The 21,068-nt window shown below is 47.5% G+C and overlaps 8 protein-coding genes across 8 annotated transcripts; 4 read left to right on the forward strand and 4 right to left on the reverse strand.

Annotated features, from left to right (window-relative positions):
* Positions 1-678: 678 nt before the first annotated feature.
* On the forward strand, positions 679-2,374 carry F5891DRAFT_937589 (phosphatidylserine decarboxylase-domain-containing protein; the record flags this gene model as incomplete). Its single annotated transcript, XM_041374110.1, has 6 exons — positions 679-886; positions 932-1,107; positions 1,162-1,395; positions 1,445-1,832; positions 1,885-2,045; positions 2,102-2,374. 6 exons carry the CDS (start codon positions 679-681, stop codon positions 2,372-2,374), a joined length of 1,440 nt encoding a protein of 479 aa, XP_041234160.1.
* Positions 2,375-2,586: 212 nt separating this feature from the next.
* Positions 2,587-3,265, reverse strand: F5891DRAFT_1180110 (uncharacterized protein; the record flags this gene model as incomplete). The annotated part of the gene is made up of 7 exons (XM_041365875.1): positions 2,587-2,608; positions 2,661-2,728; positions 2,782-2,817; positions 2,870-2,894; positions 2,944-3,087; positions 3,150-3,177; positions 3,238-3,265. 7 exons carry the CDS (start codon positions 3,263-3,265, stop codon positions 2,587-2,589), a joined length of 351 nt encoding a protein of 116 aa, XP_041234161.1.
* A 523-nt stretch (positions 3,266-3,788) lies between these two features.
* On the reverse strand, positions 3,789-9,779 carry F5891DRAFT_1180111 (uncharacterized protein; the record flags this gene model as incomplete). Its single annotated transcript, XM_041365876.1, has 21 exons — positions 3,789-3,945; positions 4,003-4,900; positions 4,952-4,971; positions 5,028-5,094; positions 5,147-5,409; positions 5,457-5,843; positions 5,896-6,554; positions 6,606-6,957; positions 7,007-7,563; positions 7,620-7,703; positions 7,751-7,893; positions 7,965-7,993; positions 8,058-8,104; positions 8,157-8,174; positions 8,237-8,491; positions 8,543-8,664; positions 8,721-8,764; positions 8,819-8,881; positions 8,934-9,117; positions 9,190-9,421; positions 9,471-9,779. The coding sequence occupies 21 exons, from the start codon at positions 9,777-9,779 to the stop codon at positions 3,789-3,791; spliced, it is 4,890 nt and encodes a 1,629-aa protein (XP_041234162.1).
* Positions 9,780-10,050: 271 nt separating this feature from the next.
* F5891DRAFT_20488 (uncharacterized protein) lies at positions 10,051-10,560 on the reverse strand. The gene has a single exon (XM_041370890.1). The coding sequence runs from the start codon at positions 10,388-10,390 to the stop codon at positions 10,103-10,105; it is 288 nt and encodes a 95-aa protein (XP_041234163.1). The 5' UTR covers positions 10,391-10,560; the 3' UTR covers positions 10,051-10,102.
* Positions 10,561-10,729: 169 nt separating this feature from the next.
* On the forward strand, positions 10,730-13,805 carry F5891DRAFT_1205831 (uncharacterized protein; the record flags this gene model as incomplete). The annotated part of the gene is made up of 11 exons (XM_041369028.1): positions 10,730-11,047; positions 11,099-11,317; positions 11,369-11,548; positions 11,603-11,799; positions 11,862-12,069; positions 12,118-12,275; positions 12,334-12,430; positions 12,481-12,660; positions 12,715-12,912; positions 12,963-13,301; positions 13,356-13,805. 11 exons carry the CDS (start codon positions 10,730-10,732, stop codon positions 13,803-13,805), a joined length of 2,544 nt encoding a protein of 847 aa, XP_041234164.1.
* Positions 13,806-14,980: 1,175 nt separating this feature from the next.
* On the forward strand, positions 14,981-16,701 carry F5891DRAFT_973960 (uncharacterized protein; the record flags this gene model as incomplete). The annotated part of the gene is made up of 5 exons (XM_041376397.1): positions 14,981-15,103; positions 15,163-15,528; positions 15,585-15,842; positions 15,910-16,038; positions 16,096-16,701. The coding sequence occupies 5 exons, from the start codon at positions 14,981-14,983 to the stop codon at positions 16,699-16,701; spliced, it is 1,482 nt and encodes a 493-aa protein (XP_041234165.1).
* An 815-nt stretch (positions 16,702-17,516) lies between these two features.
* F5891DRAFT_993970 (uncharacterized protein) lies at positions 17,517-18,539 on the forward strand. Its single transcript, XM_041378268.1, has 3 exons — positions 17,517-17,743; positions 17,796-17,988; positions 18,036-18,539. Exons 2-3 carry the CDS (start codon positions 17,968-17,970, stop codon positions 18,309-18,311), a joined length of 297 nt encoding a protein of 98 aa, XP_041234166.1. The 5' UTR covers positions 17,517-17,743; positions 17,796-17,967; the 3' UTR covers positions 18,312-18,539.
* Positions 18,540-18,807: 268 nt separating this feature from the next.
* On the reverse strand, positions 18,808-20,864 carry F5891DRAFT_20602 (uncharacterized protein). The gene is made up of 10 exons (XM_041370891.1): positions 20,527-20,864; positions 20,036-20,478; positions 19,684-19,985; positions 19,527-19,635; positions 19,437-19,472; positions 19,371-19,383; positions 19,211-19,310; positions 19,037-19,157; positions 18,892-18,987; positions 18,808-18,836 (listed from the first exon to the last, which is right to left on the reverse strand). Exons 1-9 carry the CDS (start codon positions 20,705-20,707, stop codon positions 18,961-18,963), a joined length of 1,332 nt encoding a protein of 443 aa, XP_041234167.1. The 5' UTR covers positions 20,708-20,864; the 3' UTR covers positions 18,808-18,836; positions 18,892-18,960.
* Between the last annotated feature and the right edge of the window lie 204 nt (positions 20,865-21,068).

A 21,068-nucleotide genomic window follows, 5' to 3' on the forward strand; every position in this document is an offset into this window, starting at 1 on the left:
TAAGACGCATTCACATGCTGTTCTTACCCCCGCATAGAACAATTCTATCTGAACACAATTCCAAATTCTGGTGTACCTCAAGAACCTTACATGGCAACGGACAAGCCACCGCATCCCTACCAAACCTACCCCGCATCAAATCCACTTGCCCAAGACTACTTCCAACACCAAGTTCCTCCCGCACAACCTCCTAGTGGTTCGCATTCTCCTCGACCATACAGAACTCTGATAAACCAAATGATCATAAATATGCCTCCTTGCCTTACCTGATGGGTTGATAGGCCTTCATCGAAGAGCTTCCAGAATGAAGGCTTGAATCTGAATAAGCCGCGGCCAGTCCTCGAAAGTGGGAGCTGTGGCACAAGGTCAGTCGGGTTTAAAACTACGATGAGTTTCATCTGCATACGAGTCTCTTTGCCAACCTCAGCTTCCAGCTCGCGGGCTTGCGCGTGTGGGAAACGTGCAGCAGCCATTAACACCGTTGAAGTCCCGACAGCAGTCTGATATTCCGCACTGACAAGTTAGCTCGAGTTGATGCTGGAGTGGGGGACCTCTAGGGAGGAGGTTAGGTGGCAGAGGTGTTTGACGGTGTTTGGAGCGCAGGCAGAGAGGTAGAGTTCCGGGGAGCAGTAGCAGTTCCATCACTTGGTTGTAGAGTCAAGCCGAGTCTCAATATTAATGTTCTACAAAGCCATCGTGAAGGGGAAGAGGCCCCTTCAGGCGGCGTCTCATGCTATCACGAACAGCTCTTCTGCTCTTTTCTCACGCGTCTTTGTCAAGCGTAGAATCAGTCTATTGCGTTCGGGTTCAACTAGAAGCGGTATTCCTCCGGAGACTACACCACCGCCACCACCGTTGTCAAGCTCACATGGCGTTCCGCTCTACAGTATGTCTTTTCGTGTATGTGTATATCTGACCTCACCTACTTTAGGACGTCTTATGCTGGCATGGACGAAGACTCCCACAAAATGGTATCCGCTTCCCTTGGCCGTCGGGGCCATTCTCCTCGTCGTCATCCAATACCGCAAGAAAGTCGCACGTGTGGAGCATGAGGTTGGCGTAGATGATGAAGGTCGGGAAGTCATTAAGGTCAAAGGTCCGTGGCATGTGCGTATCACTGATTAGTTATCGTACTACGTTTATTAAATTAATCTCGTGCAGGTCCATGTAATATGCGCCCTTCCTCTCCGAAACATGTCGCGCGTCTGGGGCTACATGAACTCACTCGAACTGCCTGTTTGGATACGGCCCTATGGCTTCCGGCTCTATGCATACGTTTTTGGCTGCAACCTTGAGGAAATCGACGCTGACGATCTAACGCAATATACCAGTCTGGGTCAATTTTTCTGCCGGAAGCTCAAACCTGGTGCTAGGCCCATAGACAACGCTATCCTCGTAAGAATTTTTTTTCATTGAATTTTTTTTTATCTTAACTATATTACAGGTCAGCCCCGCCGATGGCACCGTTTTACATCTCGGAACTATCGAGAATCTTCGAGTGGAGCAAGTCAAGGGGATCACCTACTCATTAGATGCTCTCCTCGGTGTGGATCGTTCAGATCCAGAAAGCCCAGCGTCGACGGTCATCGAATTCCCAGACCAAGCGTCTGTGGAGCGTTCGGGATCCCTCCGAGAAACAATTTCGCATGACGCATCCGTCGCTCGTGAAATGGGCGTCAGACCGTCGCTTGAGCGGAAGAGAAGTACCTCGGGCACAAGCGTTAAAGAAGGCAACGCACTTTATTTCACCGTTATCTACCTCGCTCCGGGCGATTATCACCGATTCCACAGCCCCACCGCTTGGGTAGTGGAGAAACGGCGCCATTTCGTTGGTAAGTCCTCATGCACATGCTTCGCGTGCTGCTGACGGTATGTGGCTTTAAGGCCAACTCTTCTCCGTTTCCCCGTGGATGGCAAATCGATTGCAAAACCTCTTCGTCCTGAATGAAAGAGTCGCCCTTCTCGGTCGATGGAAATTTGGGTTCTTCGGTATGATCCCCGTTGGCGCCACTAACGTAGGCAGCATCAATATCAACTTTGATACCGTATGTATCATTCCATTGGTATAGAAGTGTAGTTCATGCTGATGTCGTCTTTGGAGGCTCTTCGCACCAACGTACGAGGCAGACCCCCTCCTCCCGGGACTTATAACGAGGCCGTCTACTCAGCGGCGTCTCCTATCCTCAACGGTCAACCGTTGACCGCCGGTGAAGAGATGGGCGGATTCTGCTTGGGAAGCACCATCGTGTTGGTTTTCGAAGCCCCAAAGACGTTCGAGTTCACCCTCAAAGCTGGGCAGAAAGTCAAGGTTGGAAACCGCCTCGGTGGCACGCCCAATGACTCTGCGACGGTTTGCAAAGTGAAGACCGACTAGATGTGCCCGAACTCCGGTCACTTGCCGCAGACGATCTACATTGACGCATCTCATGACAAATTAATGATGAACGTTCATGATACCCTCGCATAAACCATTCGCCACCGAAATTCAACGATGTGTATCATTATGCGGGAACGCTGGACAAGTCCATACTATACAAATCATTACAACAATATAAATCTACATTTAAAGCACAGAATATACAGTGGCTACCAAGATCCTATACTAGGACTGAGTTGGCTCGTCAACAAAACCGAAGTGATCAGCTTGTAAGTCAACGTACCCGAATGTCTCTGAGCCCTGTAGCTGGCGAACTGGAGTGCCCATACCATCGGCAGTTTTATAATATACCTTGATGGTAAACGCATTAGTCGTTTGAGCTGGTAGTTCAATGGAGAGCCTACCGTGTTGCCCCACCAGTGTTGCAAGCCCTCCCCAATCTAGTGGAATTACATGAACGCTTGTCAGTAAGTGTGACAACCTTTTACTTACCGACCCATTTGCCGGATATTGCAATCTGTGCACCTCGATGAATGACAGCTAAGACTGTGATTGAGCGGACTTACACGAGAAATATGAAGATTATAGAAACAGCTAGCCCAGCATCCAGGGCTGCCGACAAGACATCTGCGTAGCTCTCGTGAAATACGGCGCGAATACTGCCATTGATCCACTTACAATTGTATTTCGTCCACCATGCAAAATTGCGCCTGCAGACTACTACATCAGCTGATCAGGAGATGCTGCAGAGGTTTCCAAACGAGAAACAAACCTTCGTATTACATACTGAAAGATGAAACCTACAAGCCTGTGGTACGTCAGTAAGTCAATGCACCACGTGCCAAGTGCTGCGCACGTACCAGCGCGGCCCTTCATACGGCCCTTCATAGTTCCCCTTGTACAATGTATCATGATATTGTTTATCTCGTGTCGATATTTTTCTTTCACATTGCCTATGTGTCAAATATTGAACGTTGGCGCGAAATTTAATGACATGAAAACTTGAAGAAGTTTACGAAACTTTCTATCTCGATTTTGTCGACGTGGGCGAGATTAAGTAGCTACACACAGGCATGCCCGAAAGTAATCGGCGAGTGCGCAATCTCATCCCGGAATTGAGTAAATCAATAATTCAAGCCTGAGTTCTTCATCCATACCAGTATGGTGGCCAGGTATCATACCGGTAAATGATCGAGATGCAGTGGTGCCATCGATCCTACTCGTAAGTTGGAGATAATAAAGAAAGAACGACTACTACGGGAGACTAAGACTAAGCATGTCACGGAATTGGTACACAGTTTACGGTCTTCAAACAATAGGATCTAGGTCCTCGACATTGAGAGCAGGTCTCTCGTTTCGCACGTGAAATAGTTTCTTCTCTGCAACGATTCCCTTATAAGCCATCTGGAACTTAGCTTGCATATCCGTCGTGCTGCCAGGAACTTTCTGAATGAACTCTCCCGACCTCTAAAACCGCGCGTTTGAGAGCGTCGATGTCCCGGGTACGATGATCTGGTGAGGAAGGCTCTAGCTTACCACGCAATTGCATGCCTTTTTTGAGGAGCAATCTGTAAACAAGACTGCACGTCAATCATTGCATGACGCTGAGGTAATTTTTGACTGACGTGATCTCGCTTCTCTGCCTGCCCAACTCCTCAAGCTTTTCATGAGACTCGGTGTTGAACAGGTCTTTCGTCTTTACTTTGGCAGCGTGAGTTAGAGCAATGCCCTGTTCCAGGCACGCCAGAAGGTGGGGAAATGGTCCGAGGAAAAGAAGACGGTAGTAACTTGGACGCCATTTAGAGAACCGCGTCTCCTTGAGGCATGTCGTGAATATCGCATGGAGTTCTGCATCTACAGCAGAGCCTGAACGATGCCAAACGTGATAGCGATATGCATACTGAATCGTGCGAGCAGCCGATTCCTGCTCTTCCGATGGCCCGTTGGGGCAAAGGGACTCGTCTGGCATAAGGTCAAGGGATGTGACTGCCTCGTCCATATCTTCCATGTCATCAGTGGCCTCAGAATCAACAACCATTAGAACTTCTTTCTCCTTTACTTCCTCTCTACCCGCCTCCTGGGGCTCAAATTTCTTCTTCTCGGCCGGATGAATCTCTACGCCATCTTTGGGACGCTGCATGCGAGGGATGAAGGCAGCGGCCTCCGCCCTCAGCATAGACTGTGCAGCAACCATATGCGAAGAAAGAAGATAGGGAATGTCACTAGCCTTTTCATACAGCAGTTGCCGCACCGACGAGATTTGAATAGATTGCCTCGTCTTGTGAATAAGTTTGACAAGATCGCTCGCAGCATTGTTGGTATCGCAATCGAGAATAGCTCGCAGATAGCCATCCAAGCGAGGCATTCCTCTATGGGGCAAAAGCGCCATATGATCGACGACGTCGTCCACGAGTTTTTGATAGTATGCAGGGCACCGAGGTCTATTGGTGTCAAGTCTGTGCAGATGAAGCACGATCGAATTCACTTTGCGCTTGACCATGGGGTACTGTGTATTGTGAGCGACTGTCAAGGAATTAAAAGTTGTTGGATGACGACGAGCTAGAGCAAACGCACCAAGGCAAAGAGTTCTGCAACTGTGGATGTGTAGGGATGAGTGGCTCATTGTATATAGGGAGTCAACTGGACTCACAGCCGGAAGATGAAAGCATCGCGAAGCAACGGTGTGATATTTGTCATATGTGCAAGCCACAAAGAACCTGCTGATTCGTGAGCATTAAACACGGTCTGCGGAGTGTGCAAAAGTCCTACCCATGGCACTACCCATGCGCAATCTCCATATTAGATTTCCTATCACATCCAAGAGCGAGCTTATTGACTCCGGTTTGACATCTTTTTTCACAAGAAACTTGTGGGGAAAGATCAACCAGTTGGATGGAAGAACGGCACCGTTCAATGGAAGTTCGTCCAGAGTGGGATCCATTCTGTGATTTATAACAAAAGAGGCAAAAATATCCTCAATGCAATCGCATAGAACAGATAGATTGACGTGTAGACCGTTGTTGAAGACATACCTGCAGAATTTTTAGCATGTACATATAAACACAAGGCGTAAACTCACAGTAGAAACAGAATTCCCGATGATATACTGCTGGGAGTAGCTCCTCGATAGGAATTAAACATGTCCATCACTAGGTAGCGATTATCTGGCTGTCGGATGAGCTTGGTAAATCTATGTTTGGTGACACACATTGCCTCAGCAATGTAGGCGGGAGCAGCATTCCGGTCGAAAGCGAAACTCAAACTGGTGATTCTCATCAAGGTCGTCAGGAATTGAGGGCTCTTGGATGGGTTCAAACTATAGAAAGTTTCGCGAATCCAGTTCTTCACCACACTCAGGCCAGCTAAACCGTAAGGAGTGAGGGTCAAATCGAGGTCCGCAAAGGAACCTTGAATGAACAGGGGCGGAGCCAGCGCCTCGTAAAGGTGTTCGAGCCAGTCCCTCATGCTAACGACAGTATCAGCGTATACTTCAGCCACAAACAATACATTGGGCGCACCTTGCCCATCTAGGATGCGCGGAGTATAAGAGTTGTAAGATGAGAATTAGTTGCATATGGATCGCAACATGGGTGTTGTACTGCACGTGGTCCGTACTCGATATCGCGACCTGTTTCTGAGGGCATGGCTCTCTTTGACACGTCCAGGAGACAGATGGCAAGCGTTGCAAAAATACTGGAGCGCTGCAACACATTTTATCGAGTTCCAAAACCTTGTCCTTCAACACAGTTCGAATGGACAAATGGATCAATTCTGTTGCGTCTCTACGAGAGGCCTTATATCCGGATTGAGGCATCGAGACCAGACGGTAATTCCGAGAAGTTTCCGTCACGTTGTCACAAAGGAATGTTCCACTCGGTATGAGGAACTCGTCGCCCGGCAGTGACACGATTGATAATAGTCTTTGTACATCGCACTCCCGGCGCCCCAAGGGGTCAGGCATGATCGAGGTTTGGTAGAGTAGTTGTGCATAGGTATGGAACGTTTCAAGAAAACTTGCCATTTCGTGGAGCTGGAAAGGACGAATGTCTGTCAATTGTGTGAAGAAGTGATCCAGGCAAAGGAGAGCGGCAGCGTGATGACCATGTTCTCGGAAGGTAAGGGCGAGTTTCTTCAACGATCCATGATCTTCTCGTAAGATACCCTGAAACATCAAAATCTGCATGTGGATTAGTTCCGTTGATACGTTTCAGTAATGTGTTATATGTACCAAATTACAAGTCATGGGCTCCAGTTTCTTCATTTGCAGCTGATCAGCGAGGACCATAGCTTGCCGCACTGATTCGTTGACAGCGGCGGCTTCAGGGGTGATCCTGAATGAGCATTTGCGCCACATGAATTCCAGAAGAGTGCGGGCCGCACGAGCAGCTGAATCAAGTTTTCCATTGTCCTTGAGGAACGCTTGAACTGCTTCCATGGGGCGATTCTCTGATAAGTGTATCTCCGCAACCTCATAGTACATCGAGTGAGACTCCAGAAGGGAAACACGGGCACGATCCAAGTCGTATTCCTCTAAAAACTTGAGTTCCTCATCAAACGAAGAGAATAGTGGCACAGGGGCTCTACACAATTACCGTTAAACCAAATCATAGTAAGTTTGTGGTCACTTACTGATCGTTGTTTCTGCTGCAGTAATGAAGCCGACATACCATCCACAACTCTGTTGCGGTCTTCTCAGGAATCACAGCGCGGTGGTCAGTGAGGACATACAGCGTCCTGTCAAATGATCCAGCCTTGCGATAGCTCTTTGCAGCTAACTCAAACTCTTCAGCTTTGAGATAGCTATCAGCAGCTTTGAGGTCTTGTCCTCCTCGGATGTAGCAATACGCCGAGGTGCGGTAATATTGACGTCTCTCGTTGCCCGTAGCAGCTGCAGCACATTCAACAAAGGCATCTGCTGCCGCAGTAAAAGCCCTTTGTTGAACGCTAGGCAAGGCCACTCCTACAGTGGAACGCGCTGCCTTCCGTAGTAGATAAGCTTTGCAAACCTTCACTTCGCGATGCAGGTTAGCACGCTCGAAGCAATGTATAGCCTGTGAGTAGCGCTGGTGGAAGAACAGCGAGCGCCCGGAGGATGCCCACTCTTCCGGAGTAGAAGAGGTAGCTAGAGGAGGAACATCTGTGCTTCGGGCACAAGTGCGGATCAGATTTTGAGACTCCCAGAAAATCTGAGAATAGAGGATCATCAACCAAGTAGCGCACAAGATATGAGGTGGTAACGCACGCGCATAGCATCAGACTTGTCCGATGTATCAAGGATCCATACGTTCCTCCTTGCACGGGTAATTCCCACGTAGAGGAGTTTCAACTAATAAAAGTAAGTGATATGTTTCCCTCGATTGATGGGCGATGTACTTGCCTCACTACATATTGCAGCGTACCGAGTCTCGTCACGATAAAAATCAGGCGCATATCCTTGACCCTGCACCCCGTTGAGGAACTACCCGCCAGCGTGAGGCATCTACGGCGGAATCTCCGAAAAAGTTGTACAACAGAACCTGGCGGCAGTAAGTCATCCGTCAAATAGTCAACGTCAGCTTTCTCACATCGTCGAACTCAAGGCCTTTACTGTCGTAGAGTGTCCCGAGCAGACGCGAACTTAAAAACCATGGAGCATCGATAATTGTGAGACGACTCACATTATCATTCCAATATCTCCTACTTTGTCTTGTACGGCCTTGACCGCCGCTTCGTTCCGCACAAGTATGCCTATAAAATAACTTTTCAGAACATAGCGGAACCTTTAGCAGAGACCGTTTACACTGGCGGGCTCCAAGCTCTAAGTTACTAGCACTGCGAGAATCAGCAGGGGAATGATGAAGATTATGGCAATGTACTTACCTCTCCCCGACCAAAAACCTGTTTGAAGTGAGCGTCATTATCCAAGTGCGTGAAAAATACTGGCTTCACTCCATCAACTGCCCCCTTTTCAGGTTGAAGGTGATCAATTGCGTTTGGCCAAAACTTCGTGATGAGCTCAATGACAGAGTGAGCACAGTTTACGATGCCATTGTGTGATCTGTAGTTGATACCCAGCTGGAACATCGTTGGTTGATGCACAGGAGCTCCAGCGGGAGTTACCGAGCTACTGTTGCGCTGTAGGAAGATATCAAGTCACACTCTGGGATACAATCACTGGTTGCTAACCTCCATACGATAGACAAATGCTTTCAGATCGTTGAACCTGAAGGAACTTCCAGCAGAAATCGTTTGCGCAGTATCCCCAGCCCAGAAAAGACCATTTGAATGCCTACACAATCGCCTCAAAACTAGAACAAGAAAAGTCATTCATGCTCTCGTATTTGAAGAAGGGAAAATGACTCACCCAGCGCATCGATTAGAAGATTGTCTTGCGCCTCATCGACATATCTGGTAGGTATAGTCGATCAGGATCTAGAATTAGCCGGACGAGAGAAAACATACATATGATCAACCTGTTGACCAGGAAATTTTTGATTTCGCAAGGCCTTGAGTATCGCATGCGTACTGTGTGGAATCAATTGTGAGGTCCAACGAGTCTGAGCAAAACGGCCCGTACCGATCCGCTACATCAAAGTGGCGTTTCTGCTTCTTGAATTTCATGTAGATCTCGAATATATCATAGAGTGAGTGTCTCTGGTTGGCAAAGACTGGATTGGATCGACAGGGAAGACAAAGGTAACTTGGACGGTCGAGAAATCCATCTGGAAAGCTCAACGCCTGCTCGGAACCTTTAATGATACCTGTGAGGAAGTTCAGGAACTACTGGGTTAGATACGGGTTTGGACTTGCCCATAAACTCGCCGAAAACCAACCATGAATCTGGGTGGGATACGTGAGTGCATCATCTAACAGAAAAGAAGCAGTATTACTAAGGTTCTTGGTCAGACCCTGCGGAAAATGCGGCCAATATTGCTTTTCAAATACATCATAGGTGACAAACGAGTCATGCGCTTCTGCATCATTAGTGTCGAAGAACAGCTCAGCGCTACGCCTCGTCTCTGGATCGTCCATGTTGAATATATCAGCTGCAATCATCCTTGCTAGCTACACAAAATGAGGATCAAGACGGCCTGTGAAATACATGATGACATACTCGATCAAAAGTCACGAACAAAGGAAAGTGTTTGTCCTCAAGTTCGCTGTATCTCGCTGGTATATTCATCTGCGACTCGGGAGCATCGTCAGGATCAATAAGATCGTCCTCCATGCTTCGTGCCTTGAGTTTCGCAATTTCGGGCAGCGTATAGTCTGACATTGACAGGGACTCGAGAAGGCGTTTGAAGTATTCTTCTACTTTTGTCGCCAGCATTCTAGATTTGGTGACAAAGATTTGACGTGGCTTGGGCATGACATTGCCACCCAGTTCCCAGACTCGCTGAATCCAAAGAATCTTGAACAGCATTGTCGTCGTTTTTCTGGTGGCCCATGAAATAGATAAGTGAGCGATGTCGAACACAGGGTACTTACCCTGTGCCACTGCGACCTAACACATAGCATGACGTAGTGCATTCAACAACCTTTTGTTCTTGAAGACTGAAGCAATGTCGATCACTAAACTCATTTCAACGCATTGGGACATACGACAGCATGAAGACGTGGTGTACATCACGGTTTGCAATGAGACCTTTTGCAAAAATGAGACGATGTGGATGACCAAGTACAAGTGTCGCAAATTTCCTAAGTCGGTTGTAATCAGGTACCGTTTACATCGTGTTACAATGACGATTACAAACCATGTTGTAAGATTGATGGCGGGGTTTCAAGCGGTTGCAATACGCATGCAAGATGATTGATATTTGTCTCGATTCTCGAATTCCCCCCCTCGCAGCATTTTGAGTGTTCTCTCCTATTCTTTCCATCCAAATCTCTCCCAGCACACAAACCATCCACAAAATGGGCCCTGAGAGGACAAGATATTGCGACTTGTGTCAACAGGACATCAAACCTCGTGGCTACACCACCCACCGCAAGGCTTGCGAGAAGAAAGCCGAAAAACAACGGCAGAATCAACATTTCGTTGATTCTATTCGAAGAGACACAGGTACGCACAATTTCTCGTTGTTTACAACGTCTAATTTTGCTAGCGGGTCCTTCGAATCTGCAACGGACGATGGGAGATCACATTGATACAGTGTCGAGACAGGGAGGTAAGTGCCTGTTAGTCTGATTTTAAATTGATACATTCAAGTTGAAACAGGGCAATGCAATACCTCACCTGCAGGTACTTGGAATGATCTGGATGGTGCGGAATACCAAGGTGAGCTCAAATTATGTGCTTTTACATTCATTATCGAAACTTTACTAGATCTTCCCTCGTTTCTCGATGCCGATGTCCCTGAACGCGTGGAACCCATGTTCCAGGTCGATGACATCAAGCTCGAGCACCATCCTAGCAGCGGGATCACACCAGAAGTACACGGCTTCAACGATTTCAAACGCCGTCCACCAACGTCTTCTGCCCCACCTCATAAACGTCCCTGGGCTCCATTTAAGTCACGCTTGGAGTTCGAGATAGCCGAACTTGCTCTGGAGGCCTGTCTCAACAATGATCAAACTGATCGTCTCATTACGTTGTGTAACAGGTGCGCTTCTCAATCGGAAAAATTTACGTTCAAGAACCACAAAGACATCCGCGAAAGGTGGGAAGCCGTCTCCCATCGCACTACTGGGGTTTTTTTCCTTCGTTCATTCTGATATTCATTGTCTAACAACTAAGTTTAGTTTACTCATGATGTAATATCTGTACCATACGATGATTCAATTCGACAATTCGAGCTATACTACCGGGATCTCTGGGAGTGGGCGGCAGATCTTCTCCGTGATCCTCGCTTGTTCCCACACATGGTTTTTGATGCGCAGCGCTTCTCGAAATTTGATGGCAAGACCTTCGTACGTTTCATAGACGAACCTTTCACTGCCGAAACCTTTTGGAATGTTCAAGTAGGTACTTAATCTCACTGTCAATTTTGATCGCCTTACTTTGCTTTGTAGTCACAGCTACCACCGGGCGGCAAGCCCTTAGCTTTCATTTTGTATGCGGACAAGACAAGGTTGTCGTCATTTGGTACCGCAAGAGGGTATCCTGTTGTTGCACGTCTAGCAAATCTCCCCGCGAACATTCGTAACGGACAGGGTGTGGGTAGCGGCTATGTAGTTGGATGGCTTCCGATTGTATGACACAGTAATATTGATATATCTGCGGTTGGGACTTATACTCTGACGCAGGTGAAGGAGGACAGAGACCAAGCTGGCAAGCCCAGCTGGGTCAACTTCAAGAATGCCGTTTGGCATGAATCATTCTCAAAGATCCTATCTTCGCTCGCATCAAAGTCTCATACTGGACAGTGGTTTGATTGCCCTGACAACGTTCCGCGGTGGTTCTTTCCTATTATCCTAATTTTATCTGCAGACTACGAGGAACAGTGAGTAATATCACACTTCGATGTTAATCTGAATCGCTAATGAATATCATTAACTATTTAAGATGTATTATGTCGCTAATCCGAGGGATAAAATGCCTTTGGCCATGTCCAGTGTGTCTCGTTCCCCACGACGAGCTTTTGAATACATTAAAGTGTTATCCTCCTCGAACGGCTACCCAGTCGCAGGAAGTGGTGAAGGCTGCACGAGCTGAGGCGACTGCTGAGGAGAAAGAGGAGAAACTGAAAGAGTATGGCCTTCGTGACATCATGGTAATGTTTTCTCTGTTGTAAGTTCGTTCTAACTAATCAAAGCTACAGAATGCCTTTGCGGCCATGATGCATACTGATGTACATGATGCGTTGTCATGGGACCGACTCCACTTCAATGGTGGTCTGTATCGTGACCACCTCTGGGCCGAACTTCAGAAAATCGTTGTCGGTTTGGGACGAGTGAAAGTAGCACAAATGGACAAAAAGTCAGTTTGTGACTCAAGCGCTGTAACATTGTTTTGAATTGACCCATTTAACTACTAGCTACGAAGCATTCCCGCGCTGGCGAAACTTGAAGCACTTAGCTCACGTTATGAGCATCTCTTTCGCTGATGGCAGTGTCTACGAGGACATATCAAAGGTGTGTTTTTGATTTAAACTATTACTTCATTGCCATTGACACTCTTTCAGATGGTGGTATATGCTGCGCACGCGATTTTGACGGAGGACGACAGTCCACTCGGCTATCTCCTACTCCGTTGCATTCGGCACTTTCTCGAAGTTGACGCATATGCGGCGCTTGAAGTTCACACCACTGAGACTATCAGTGCCGGCCGACATGCAGTGCAGGCATTCTCGACTTATCTTCAGGTGTGTCTACCTCAGTTCACTCAGACAATTATCCACTGATTAAGCCTATGATAGCAATATATAGAGAAAAGCGCTGATGAGAGCGACAAAAACTGGAACTTCCCCAAACTGCACATGAGTGTGCACATTTTTGACAATATCGAAGCAAAAGGTGCGACACGTAACTACAATACAAAGCCGAATGAAAGGATGCATGGGTCGCTGAAAGACTCGTACTTATTGCGCACTAATTTCAGGGATGTGGCGCCTCAGGTGACGTTCTTTTCACTCTAACTATCATTTTGATACCAATTTCATTGCAGATACTCCGCATAAACCATTGGCAAGTGGTTGCGGAGAGCATTCGCCGCCACATATCAGACCTAGACGAGTATGAGTCCGGAGGCAGCGAAGATTCGGGTGACCTGGAGGATTTAGGAGATGTGGATGATCTGGTCTCGCCGGATGCAAATGCGCCTCATGTAAGACTTGGGTCGAGGCAAGCTGCGCAGACCTTTGAGTTGATCGAGGATGCTCATAAGGAGGATGCCGCGTTCACTAATTTTCGGGTCAAGCTCAATAATTTCTTGACTGACTTTCTTCAAGTTATTCGGCTCCCTTTACCAGGTGGAAAGCGGGTACAATTCAAAGCAAGTGATAAGGTTGGTCATGTTCAGTTCGGCTCTATGTTTCGCTACACTAATATCGTTAAACAGATCACTGAGTGCCGTTTTTTGAAGGTTAACTACGAGTCCTTGGTGGATTGGCGACTACACACCGACTACCTTAGATGCAGTCCCAAGTTTTTCAATGCTGCGCGTTTTGATTGTGTTTTCATTCAGACAGAAGCCAAAGTGATATTTGGTCGCCTTCTCTTTCTGTTTGAATGTATAGTTGGGGATATCACGCTCTCTCTAGCTCTAATCCATCCTTTTGACGCTCCCACTGGTGTACGGCTCCGAAAGGACAAACACCTCAATATCTATCGTGTTCGAGCAAGACCCCGAGCGCAAGCCGAGTTTTTCTCAGTGAGGTCAATCATTCGCGGAGCTCTCCTTGTGCCGGATGGCAGTACCGATTACCTTGTCGTCGACACTGTCGACTCTGACATGTTCATTCGTGTAAAGGAGCTACATCTTGCAGCAGGGCATCCAATACGCATTTGATTGTATCCCTTCAAGTCGGCTTCCTCTCTCTATGCCTGGTAAGCCTCTCATTTTCTTCGCTCGTTGTCTCACTAATGGTCTAATTATACTAGGCTATCTTCATGCAGTAAGTCGTCGATTTTGTTGCAGCCCTTGGCTGCCCCTCAACTGTTCTGAAGGCCTTGCAGTACCGACAGAGTATGACCGCAACGACAAAGAACCTATTAGCGGCAGCCGCTCCCGGTGCTTCTGAGCAAGGTTTCCATCCTGTGCAAGGTCAACAACAGTTTGCTGGTCCCCAGAACAATCGAATCGGCCAGAACTTGGCTCAAGCCAAACCTATGGGCGGCATGGCGCCACCTGCGTCACCAGCTATGGGTGGTCCCATGAAAGATCAGAAGGATGTCAAACCCATCATGATCAATAACCCTTCAGGTATACCAGAAGGGTCACCTCACAACGCTCCTGCTGCTCCAGGCCACCCGACTCCCAATACCATCAACTCAAGTATCATGCAGTCTCCTGCTCCGAACGGGACACCTTCAGTACCTCCGGCTTCGAATCCCCCGGGCGTTGGCAACCACAACAGATTCAGCAGCAATTCGGTCTTACCTCCACCCAGCGTGTCCCTCCCTCTGCCCCGTCTTTTCATGACCCTCAGTCCAACCCTCCTATCATACCACCCAACTTCCCCTCCATGCCTATGAATACCCCACAAATGAAACCGGGCAATTCGATCCCAGTCTATCTGATCTACCAACTCACCTCATACAGACTTCGTGCAATCTATGACAGCAGCATTGGAACAGCGTGTTTCAGATGTCGCGTTGTTTGTGACCTCTGTTATAATGTTTTTTACGTCTTGATCTGACCTTGCTTGTCATAGACCTCTAACGCCGCCATGAATGCTGCAATTGCTTTAACTCCAATAGGTTCCTTGGCATTGACGTGCCGATGTGTGAGAGAGAATGACTAGGGTAGGTCGCTCTTCCATCAACATGTGGCCTTCAGTCGTGTTTTTGTTTACGTGCCTCTCATTAGTTCACTGGTATTATTACGCGCAAGACTGAATCAATGTCGTCACTCGCAGTAATGTTACGTCTAGTATACACGAGGTAAGCAGTACATCTCATCCTATATATTAGGGTGACATTCACACTGTTTTCTCCGTCACCTTACCATCGAGCATCTAGAACATGTCTCATCTCTCAGCGCGGGTGTCAGATGATGATTCAGATAGCGACTGGGACGAAGGCAATACGGACCAGGTCTCGAATAACATCCCAGGGCCTAATGCCTCCAAGGGAGAGTTAATGGAAGTATGTAGCCACCGTCTTCATCGCATAACGCTGTCTAACGTACACTCTCCTCAATACAGGCACTCAAAGCGCTGCAGCTTGAGGTTCAGCAGCTGCGTGCAGACAATCGTGCCCTTAAGGAGAAAAATAAGGTTCTGGTTTCCGAGAAGCCTAAACGGAAACGGCGTGTAGAAGCACCGGATGCCCTCGTCGCCCATGAGCAAACTATCTCGTTGTATGCCCGCAAATATGGCATGACAGTGGAGATGTTCCCAGACAGCGAGCTTCTCATCAAGAAGCGCCCCGATTCACCTACACCTTTTAATAGTGCTGATCGTTACAAGACGTCGGCAACTCAAGAGTCTGCTTTCTTAGATGAACTCTATGCACATTTCCCTGAACGCATCCATGAAACGGTAATGGGTAGCGAGTACTTCAAAGACCTCGTATGTCAATTTTGCTTTTCATTCTAGCCACTACCTAATGTATTTGGTTGTTACAGGTAAATAAGTGCATCGCCGATGCTCGTTCTAACGAAATCAAGAAATTGCGTGGCGTTGCTGGAGACATATTCGAGCTTCCGGGAAAATACTTTGCCAATGCCAGTTATGACAGAGCTGCGATTGTCGACATTCAGAAGATGTTTGGAGTTTCCGGCAAGACTCAGACTTACAAGATTTTTCCGCCTCTCTTGTTCCCAAGTCTCCAAGAAGACACAACCCTCAAGACCGTTTTCGGCAACTGGACACTTTTTGCAAAGGTGCGCTATCATTCTCTCATAATTGTCCTGCTGCTCACTAGTACTCTACTGATACTGGCATATCTAGATCCTGAGGGCCTCACTCTATGGCATCACCTCGCTTCATCAAGAGCCTTGTGGTGGATCGAAGACTAACGCTCGGAAGTGGAGTTTGCAACAAGTCACACCAGGGTCCATTGCATGGGCTGCGGTTATTGTAAGTCATTTTGATGACATTGAATCGTTCTACTACTCATACACTACTGCAACACAGGTCATTTTTCTGCTCTCGCCAGACACAGAGTTTCCAGGTTCGGGAGTTGGCAAGTCGTCAACTATCAACTACAAGGACCTCTTCTTTCAATACAAGAAGTTGCTAATTACGAAGTGGGAGACAAAACGTATCAAAACCATCGTGACTAACATCAATCGCTACGTTTTCGGTGCTGCAAAGTTGTCTACATCGATGGATCCTGCTGGTGCCGAAGATTTTTCAGAGGAGATCAACCGCGCCATGCTAGCACTTGACATGGACACTGATAGCGAAGAAGACACTCCAGTGACTCCACCGGTCTTGTCGGCACTCTCAGTATTACCCTCGGCAATATCAGCCTTACCAGCTCCTTCATTGGCGCCTGGACCTGAAGGTTCAAATCTCGTCACTCAGCCAGTCACACATCCAGACGAATCAGTATCTAGGGCTGTCATTCGCGCTAATGATTCGAATACAAGTGTCAATGCAGTAGCTAACAATGCAGATGAAGCTGATGATGATAGGACGGAATCGGGTGGAGGACAAGCAAAGGCCAAGAATACTAGGGGGAGGAAGGTTGTAGCGACGCAGGGTCCTACTCGTCGTGGACGTTCTCGTAAAGTCTAAGTGATATAATACATGATAGCTAGCTAATACCCTTGCTGTTCTCTGTCAAATCACTCAGCGTCAATACACATCTTGTCATTCTGCAGCTCAAAAGAGCGGGTGGACTGATCTTGGAGCTGTTCGGACTGCTAACCATTCCTAGTCTCAATGGCAAACAAAATTGTCGCCAAACAAGAGTCTTCGCAATAGAAGGTTTGTGCGGGTAGTGTGGCGTGCCGCCTGACACACACACGAGGCCTTGCCACCAGAGGCGAGCCATGACAGTGCAAGATATTGGTGAAACAATAAGGCTAGTCTCCATGAACCATTTCGCGGTTGCTGCATGGATACAAATAGAGTCAGCCTTAAGTGCAATAGGATTGATGTGGATACCTCACCCTGGACAATACGTTCAGCTGATTCCTTTTCGCAAGTGGACCCAGGCGACCCTTCTCCTGTGAGACCAACTCTGGGACCTTGGCGCAGATTGCATCCAGATAACAGAGCGCTGTCTGTAGAACGCTGCCTGACGTGCGAGAACAACGAAGAACCTCGTGAACAAACCCTTTCATGGGCATAACGTTGCAATGCGGGGGCTGATTGCTCGAACCAAACGTCAGGGGGGTGGGCATGGGAGATGGTTGTGTCTGAATCATCAGAGATTGTAATATAGCCAGGAGAGGGGAGCTGAGTAAAGTTTGAACGTACCAACTAAACCAGATACATATTTTGATTTCTGGGAGTCGTCCGCCGACATTCTTGGGGATAAAATTGAGGAATCCGAGTCACAGATTATCCTACAGCTGCTTGATCTGAATCGCGGGTAAGTGATGCTTACATAACAATCATTTATTATTCATTGTAAAGTTTTCACACCGGTTTACATCTCTTACAACAACCACATTGTCAGTGTGACTGTAACGTCGCTTAGACTTAGACTTGTCGTCGCTCTGCTCGGACTTTCCGTCGATTCCTCTCTTGACTGAATCCCTCTTCCCCTCCATTAATAACCTCCACACAAGTCAATGTTACCAGTGATTTGACGTCGAGCACATGGCAAACGGTGTGCAGTCTTTTTTTGGGGCGACAATTATTGAAAAGTTCTCATTGTCTAGTGACCTTATGCCTTTCGTTGGTCAATGGTACAGACATTCTGAACCATCCATTGACAGTGTGTCCAACGAATAATCGCAGTTACAGGTCAGTCTTTTTATTATATTGATACTTGATACTTTTCGCTAATGTTTTAATGCCAACCCAGACTGCACCGTCGTGGCCCAATTCCCAATGGTGTCCGCGCTACTACTGGTATGTAGAATATCTAATTTGGTGTGCTGAAGCTTATTACTGTCAAGGTCTTCTCACATCGCACAGCGACCACCAAACCGTTACCCTTCCCATGCCACACCCCACCCACACGCAAGGCGCCACTCCCTAGACCACTGCCAAATGCCTGCGGGATACCCATAGCGCCCAACCAGCATGCCACCTCTCGGTTCCACCCAAGCGCCCTTTACCCATGTCAGGCCCCATCATCGATCGCCATTTGGCAGCGGCTAGCACACTTTGCTTGGTGGTCTCTTGTTCGTCACCAAATATCTCCCGCACAAGGGCAGGGTTGGACCGGATGATGTATGGCGACCTATTAGATGAAGGGAGAAGGTTAGTGAGAGGTATCGGCAGCAACAGAAGGATCCAGAAATGATGGACAAGCGCCCCATTCATTCAAGGGAAAGATGCAGGGTATATTAGGGAGTGGGGGATTTGGCTTCAGAGGGTTTCCATTGAGTATCCGCTCATACTTGTCTTGTAATTATGGTAGAATATGACAATTCAAGATCTCTATTAAAATATCAAAACCAAGATTTCAGGTCTTCATTTCGCATTACAAGCTGCTACTTGACATTGCAATCGATTTCAACGCCATGCGGCTTTCCAGCCAAATCACTCATTACAATGACTAAGATTGATTGCCACGTGTTGCAACGGCAATTGCCATCGTAATTGCAACCGTCGTTACAGTGTGATTGCAATCGTGACTCTATTATTGAAAGGACTTTCAATCTACGCTCGGTCTTTGAATATTGAAATGCGTGACAAGGCACTTAAACCCAAATTAGGAATTTGCGACAAGGTTACTCACTATGCAAAAATGCCTGAGGACACAGTATCAAGTCATTCTACATCAAAAAACCATACAGATAAACGCACTTGCGAGAATGTGACATATTTCTCCAGGCTAGAAAATTGTCAATCATCATTCATCAAAGTGCAAAATATTCATTCATACACAAGCAAAGAGTGAAGCTGCATGATAGATCAATCGCTATTCTACCAAAAGATGCAAACACTCAACGTGCTCCATATCCTTAGCACCAAGATCCAGTGGGCTTGCCAGAACTTCTGGCTGGGGTTCCGTCGGCGGGAATGAGGCCGGCAGAATAACATCATTAGTAGATTTGGTACGAAATATGCATCTGATAAAGCAATTACTCAGTAGGTTGCATAATAGATGACAGGTATGCTCAACCGTCTGCGATATTCCGCACCCCTGCGTGCGAGATGGTTCCCCAAGGCATTCCAGATTCTGCCGAGCTCAGAGTGTCTGTATATCCCATATACTTTGATGACTGGTATTCATGTAAGCGATGATGAAGATTAATGTCCATTCATGATGCATGATGGCGCACCTTGTCTCTCAGACTATCAGGGACCGGTCTCAGCATGCACTGGTCTTGGACGGAAGAAGCACGTACCTCCCCACCCTGGTCAGGGACGCAATCGATCTGGTACTATTACAAAAATAGGTTATCTCCTGCCCAGAGGTTCTAAGAAATGATGTCTACCACCAGTCGCAAGTCTTTGGTCATCTTGGCCTCGAAGACAGGAATGCCTGCATCCGGCCCATTGAGTCTCTTGTAATTGTCAGTTGAGAATTGACCATGCGAGAGATGTCTGTGGTGATTATAAGATCGGCAATATAAAGGTCATCAAAAGACAGACTTGATCTTCTTGTAGATAATCTTGAATATTTTTTGGTCCGCTCGGCGATGTTCGCGTAGATGTTTATATGCCTCAGTGGATATGAGGATTTGCCACTCGCCGAACCCGTCCGCATTGTCGAAGAAGAGAGCAGCCTTCATGGGCTGTACCATTGGATACGCACTTTCTTCTGTTGGGCTCTCGGCGTCTTCGGGGAACGAAACTTCAGGCGCAACATCTTTGGCAGACTCTTCCACATTTGGGAAGAGCAAGGCTTTGATGTCGCCCACTAATTCCGTCCTCCGCAGAAGCGAGAGGTAAAACTTGAGGGAGCTATCAGGAACGTCGAGAAGTACATCATGGGAATACACACCGAGAGGATTTTCTTCAGTTCTGCAAGTATGCCGAAGGACAATGATGTGGCCGCCTCACTCGTGGAAGGCACAGCCATGCCAAGTTTGATGAAGAGTGATGCATCGATAGTTACACGAGCATTCTGGCAATTACGCTTGCGCATGACTTGAGACGCTTGCATGTTGACAACTCTATCGTCAGATTCGGCGCTCGTAAGCGACTGTACATCAGCAAATTTCATAGCGCTCAATGCACAAAACACGGGGTGTGCGCCCTCAACGAAGGCCCGGTAGCGACCGATATCCTTCGCGACTTCCCTTGCCAAAGACTCGATTGGCAGGGCGAGAGCGTAAACGGACATATTGTCCAGCATGTTGCATGCAAGGGACGATCGGTACTCTTGGGCGTCTGTGGGAAAGTCATCCACTATTTGTGACACCATTTCTGCAGAGCGATCCCAAACTATTCAGGAAGTTAGTTGATGGCATGGAAAAGAAGTCTGCGAGATACCAGAGACGATGTATGCAAAAACACGAGGGTGAGAGAGTAGATGCTCAATTGCAGGTTGTAATCCGCTGTGACCTCCTAGAGCGTCTAAGTAACACAGGGCGGCTCTGAGGCCTGTTTCGTGAGCCAATCGATTGGTTGAAAACAGTTCCGACATGGGCAGTGTGGAGGAAAAATTTGTCATAGTAAAACACAGAATTTGAAGCTTGAACTTGAACTTGAGCGCTTGAGCACTTGAATGGTTGGTCACCAACTTGAAAGGTTGGGTGCAAAAGCAAGCTCCTCAAGCGTAATTTAAAGCTTAGCTTGAACTTGTTTAAGGCGTTGACGTCATATACGGCCCAGACCTTCGCAAAACAAACTTGAACCAACAAAATCTGGATTTTGAGAATACTTCTAGTTTTCTTGGAAAGAAGAGGTCCGTCCGAACCTAGTGACATGTTCGATATTCATCGATACGAAGTACTTGGATGCGACTCCCGAAGTGCAAGTACAGAGCAAGCGGCGATGATACACTAATACTGCCGACATTTCAAACTTATTGG

This window comes from Suillus fuscotomentosus (assembly GCF_016647785.1).
Source record: "Suillus fuscotomentosus strain FC203 chromosome Unknown F5891scaffold_1, whole genome shotgun sequence".
In the NCBI taxonomy this organism is placed as follows: Eukaryota; Fungi; Basidiomycota; class Agaricomycetes; order Boletales; family Suillaceae; genus Suillus; species Suillus fuscotomentosus.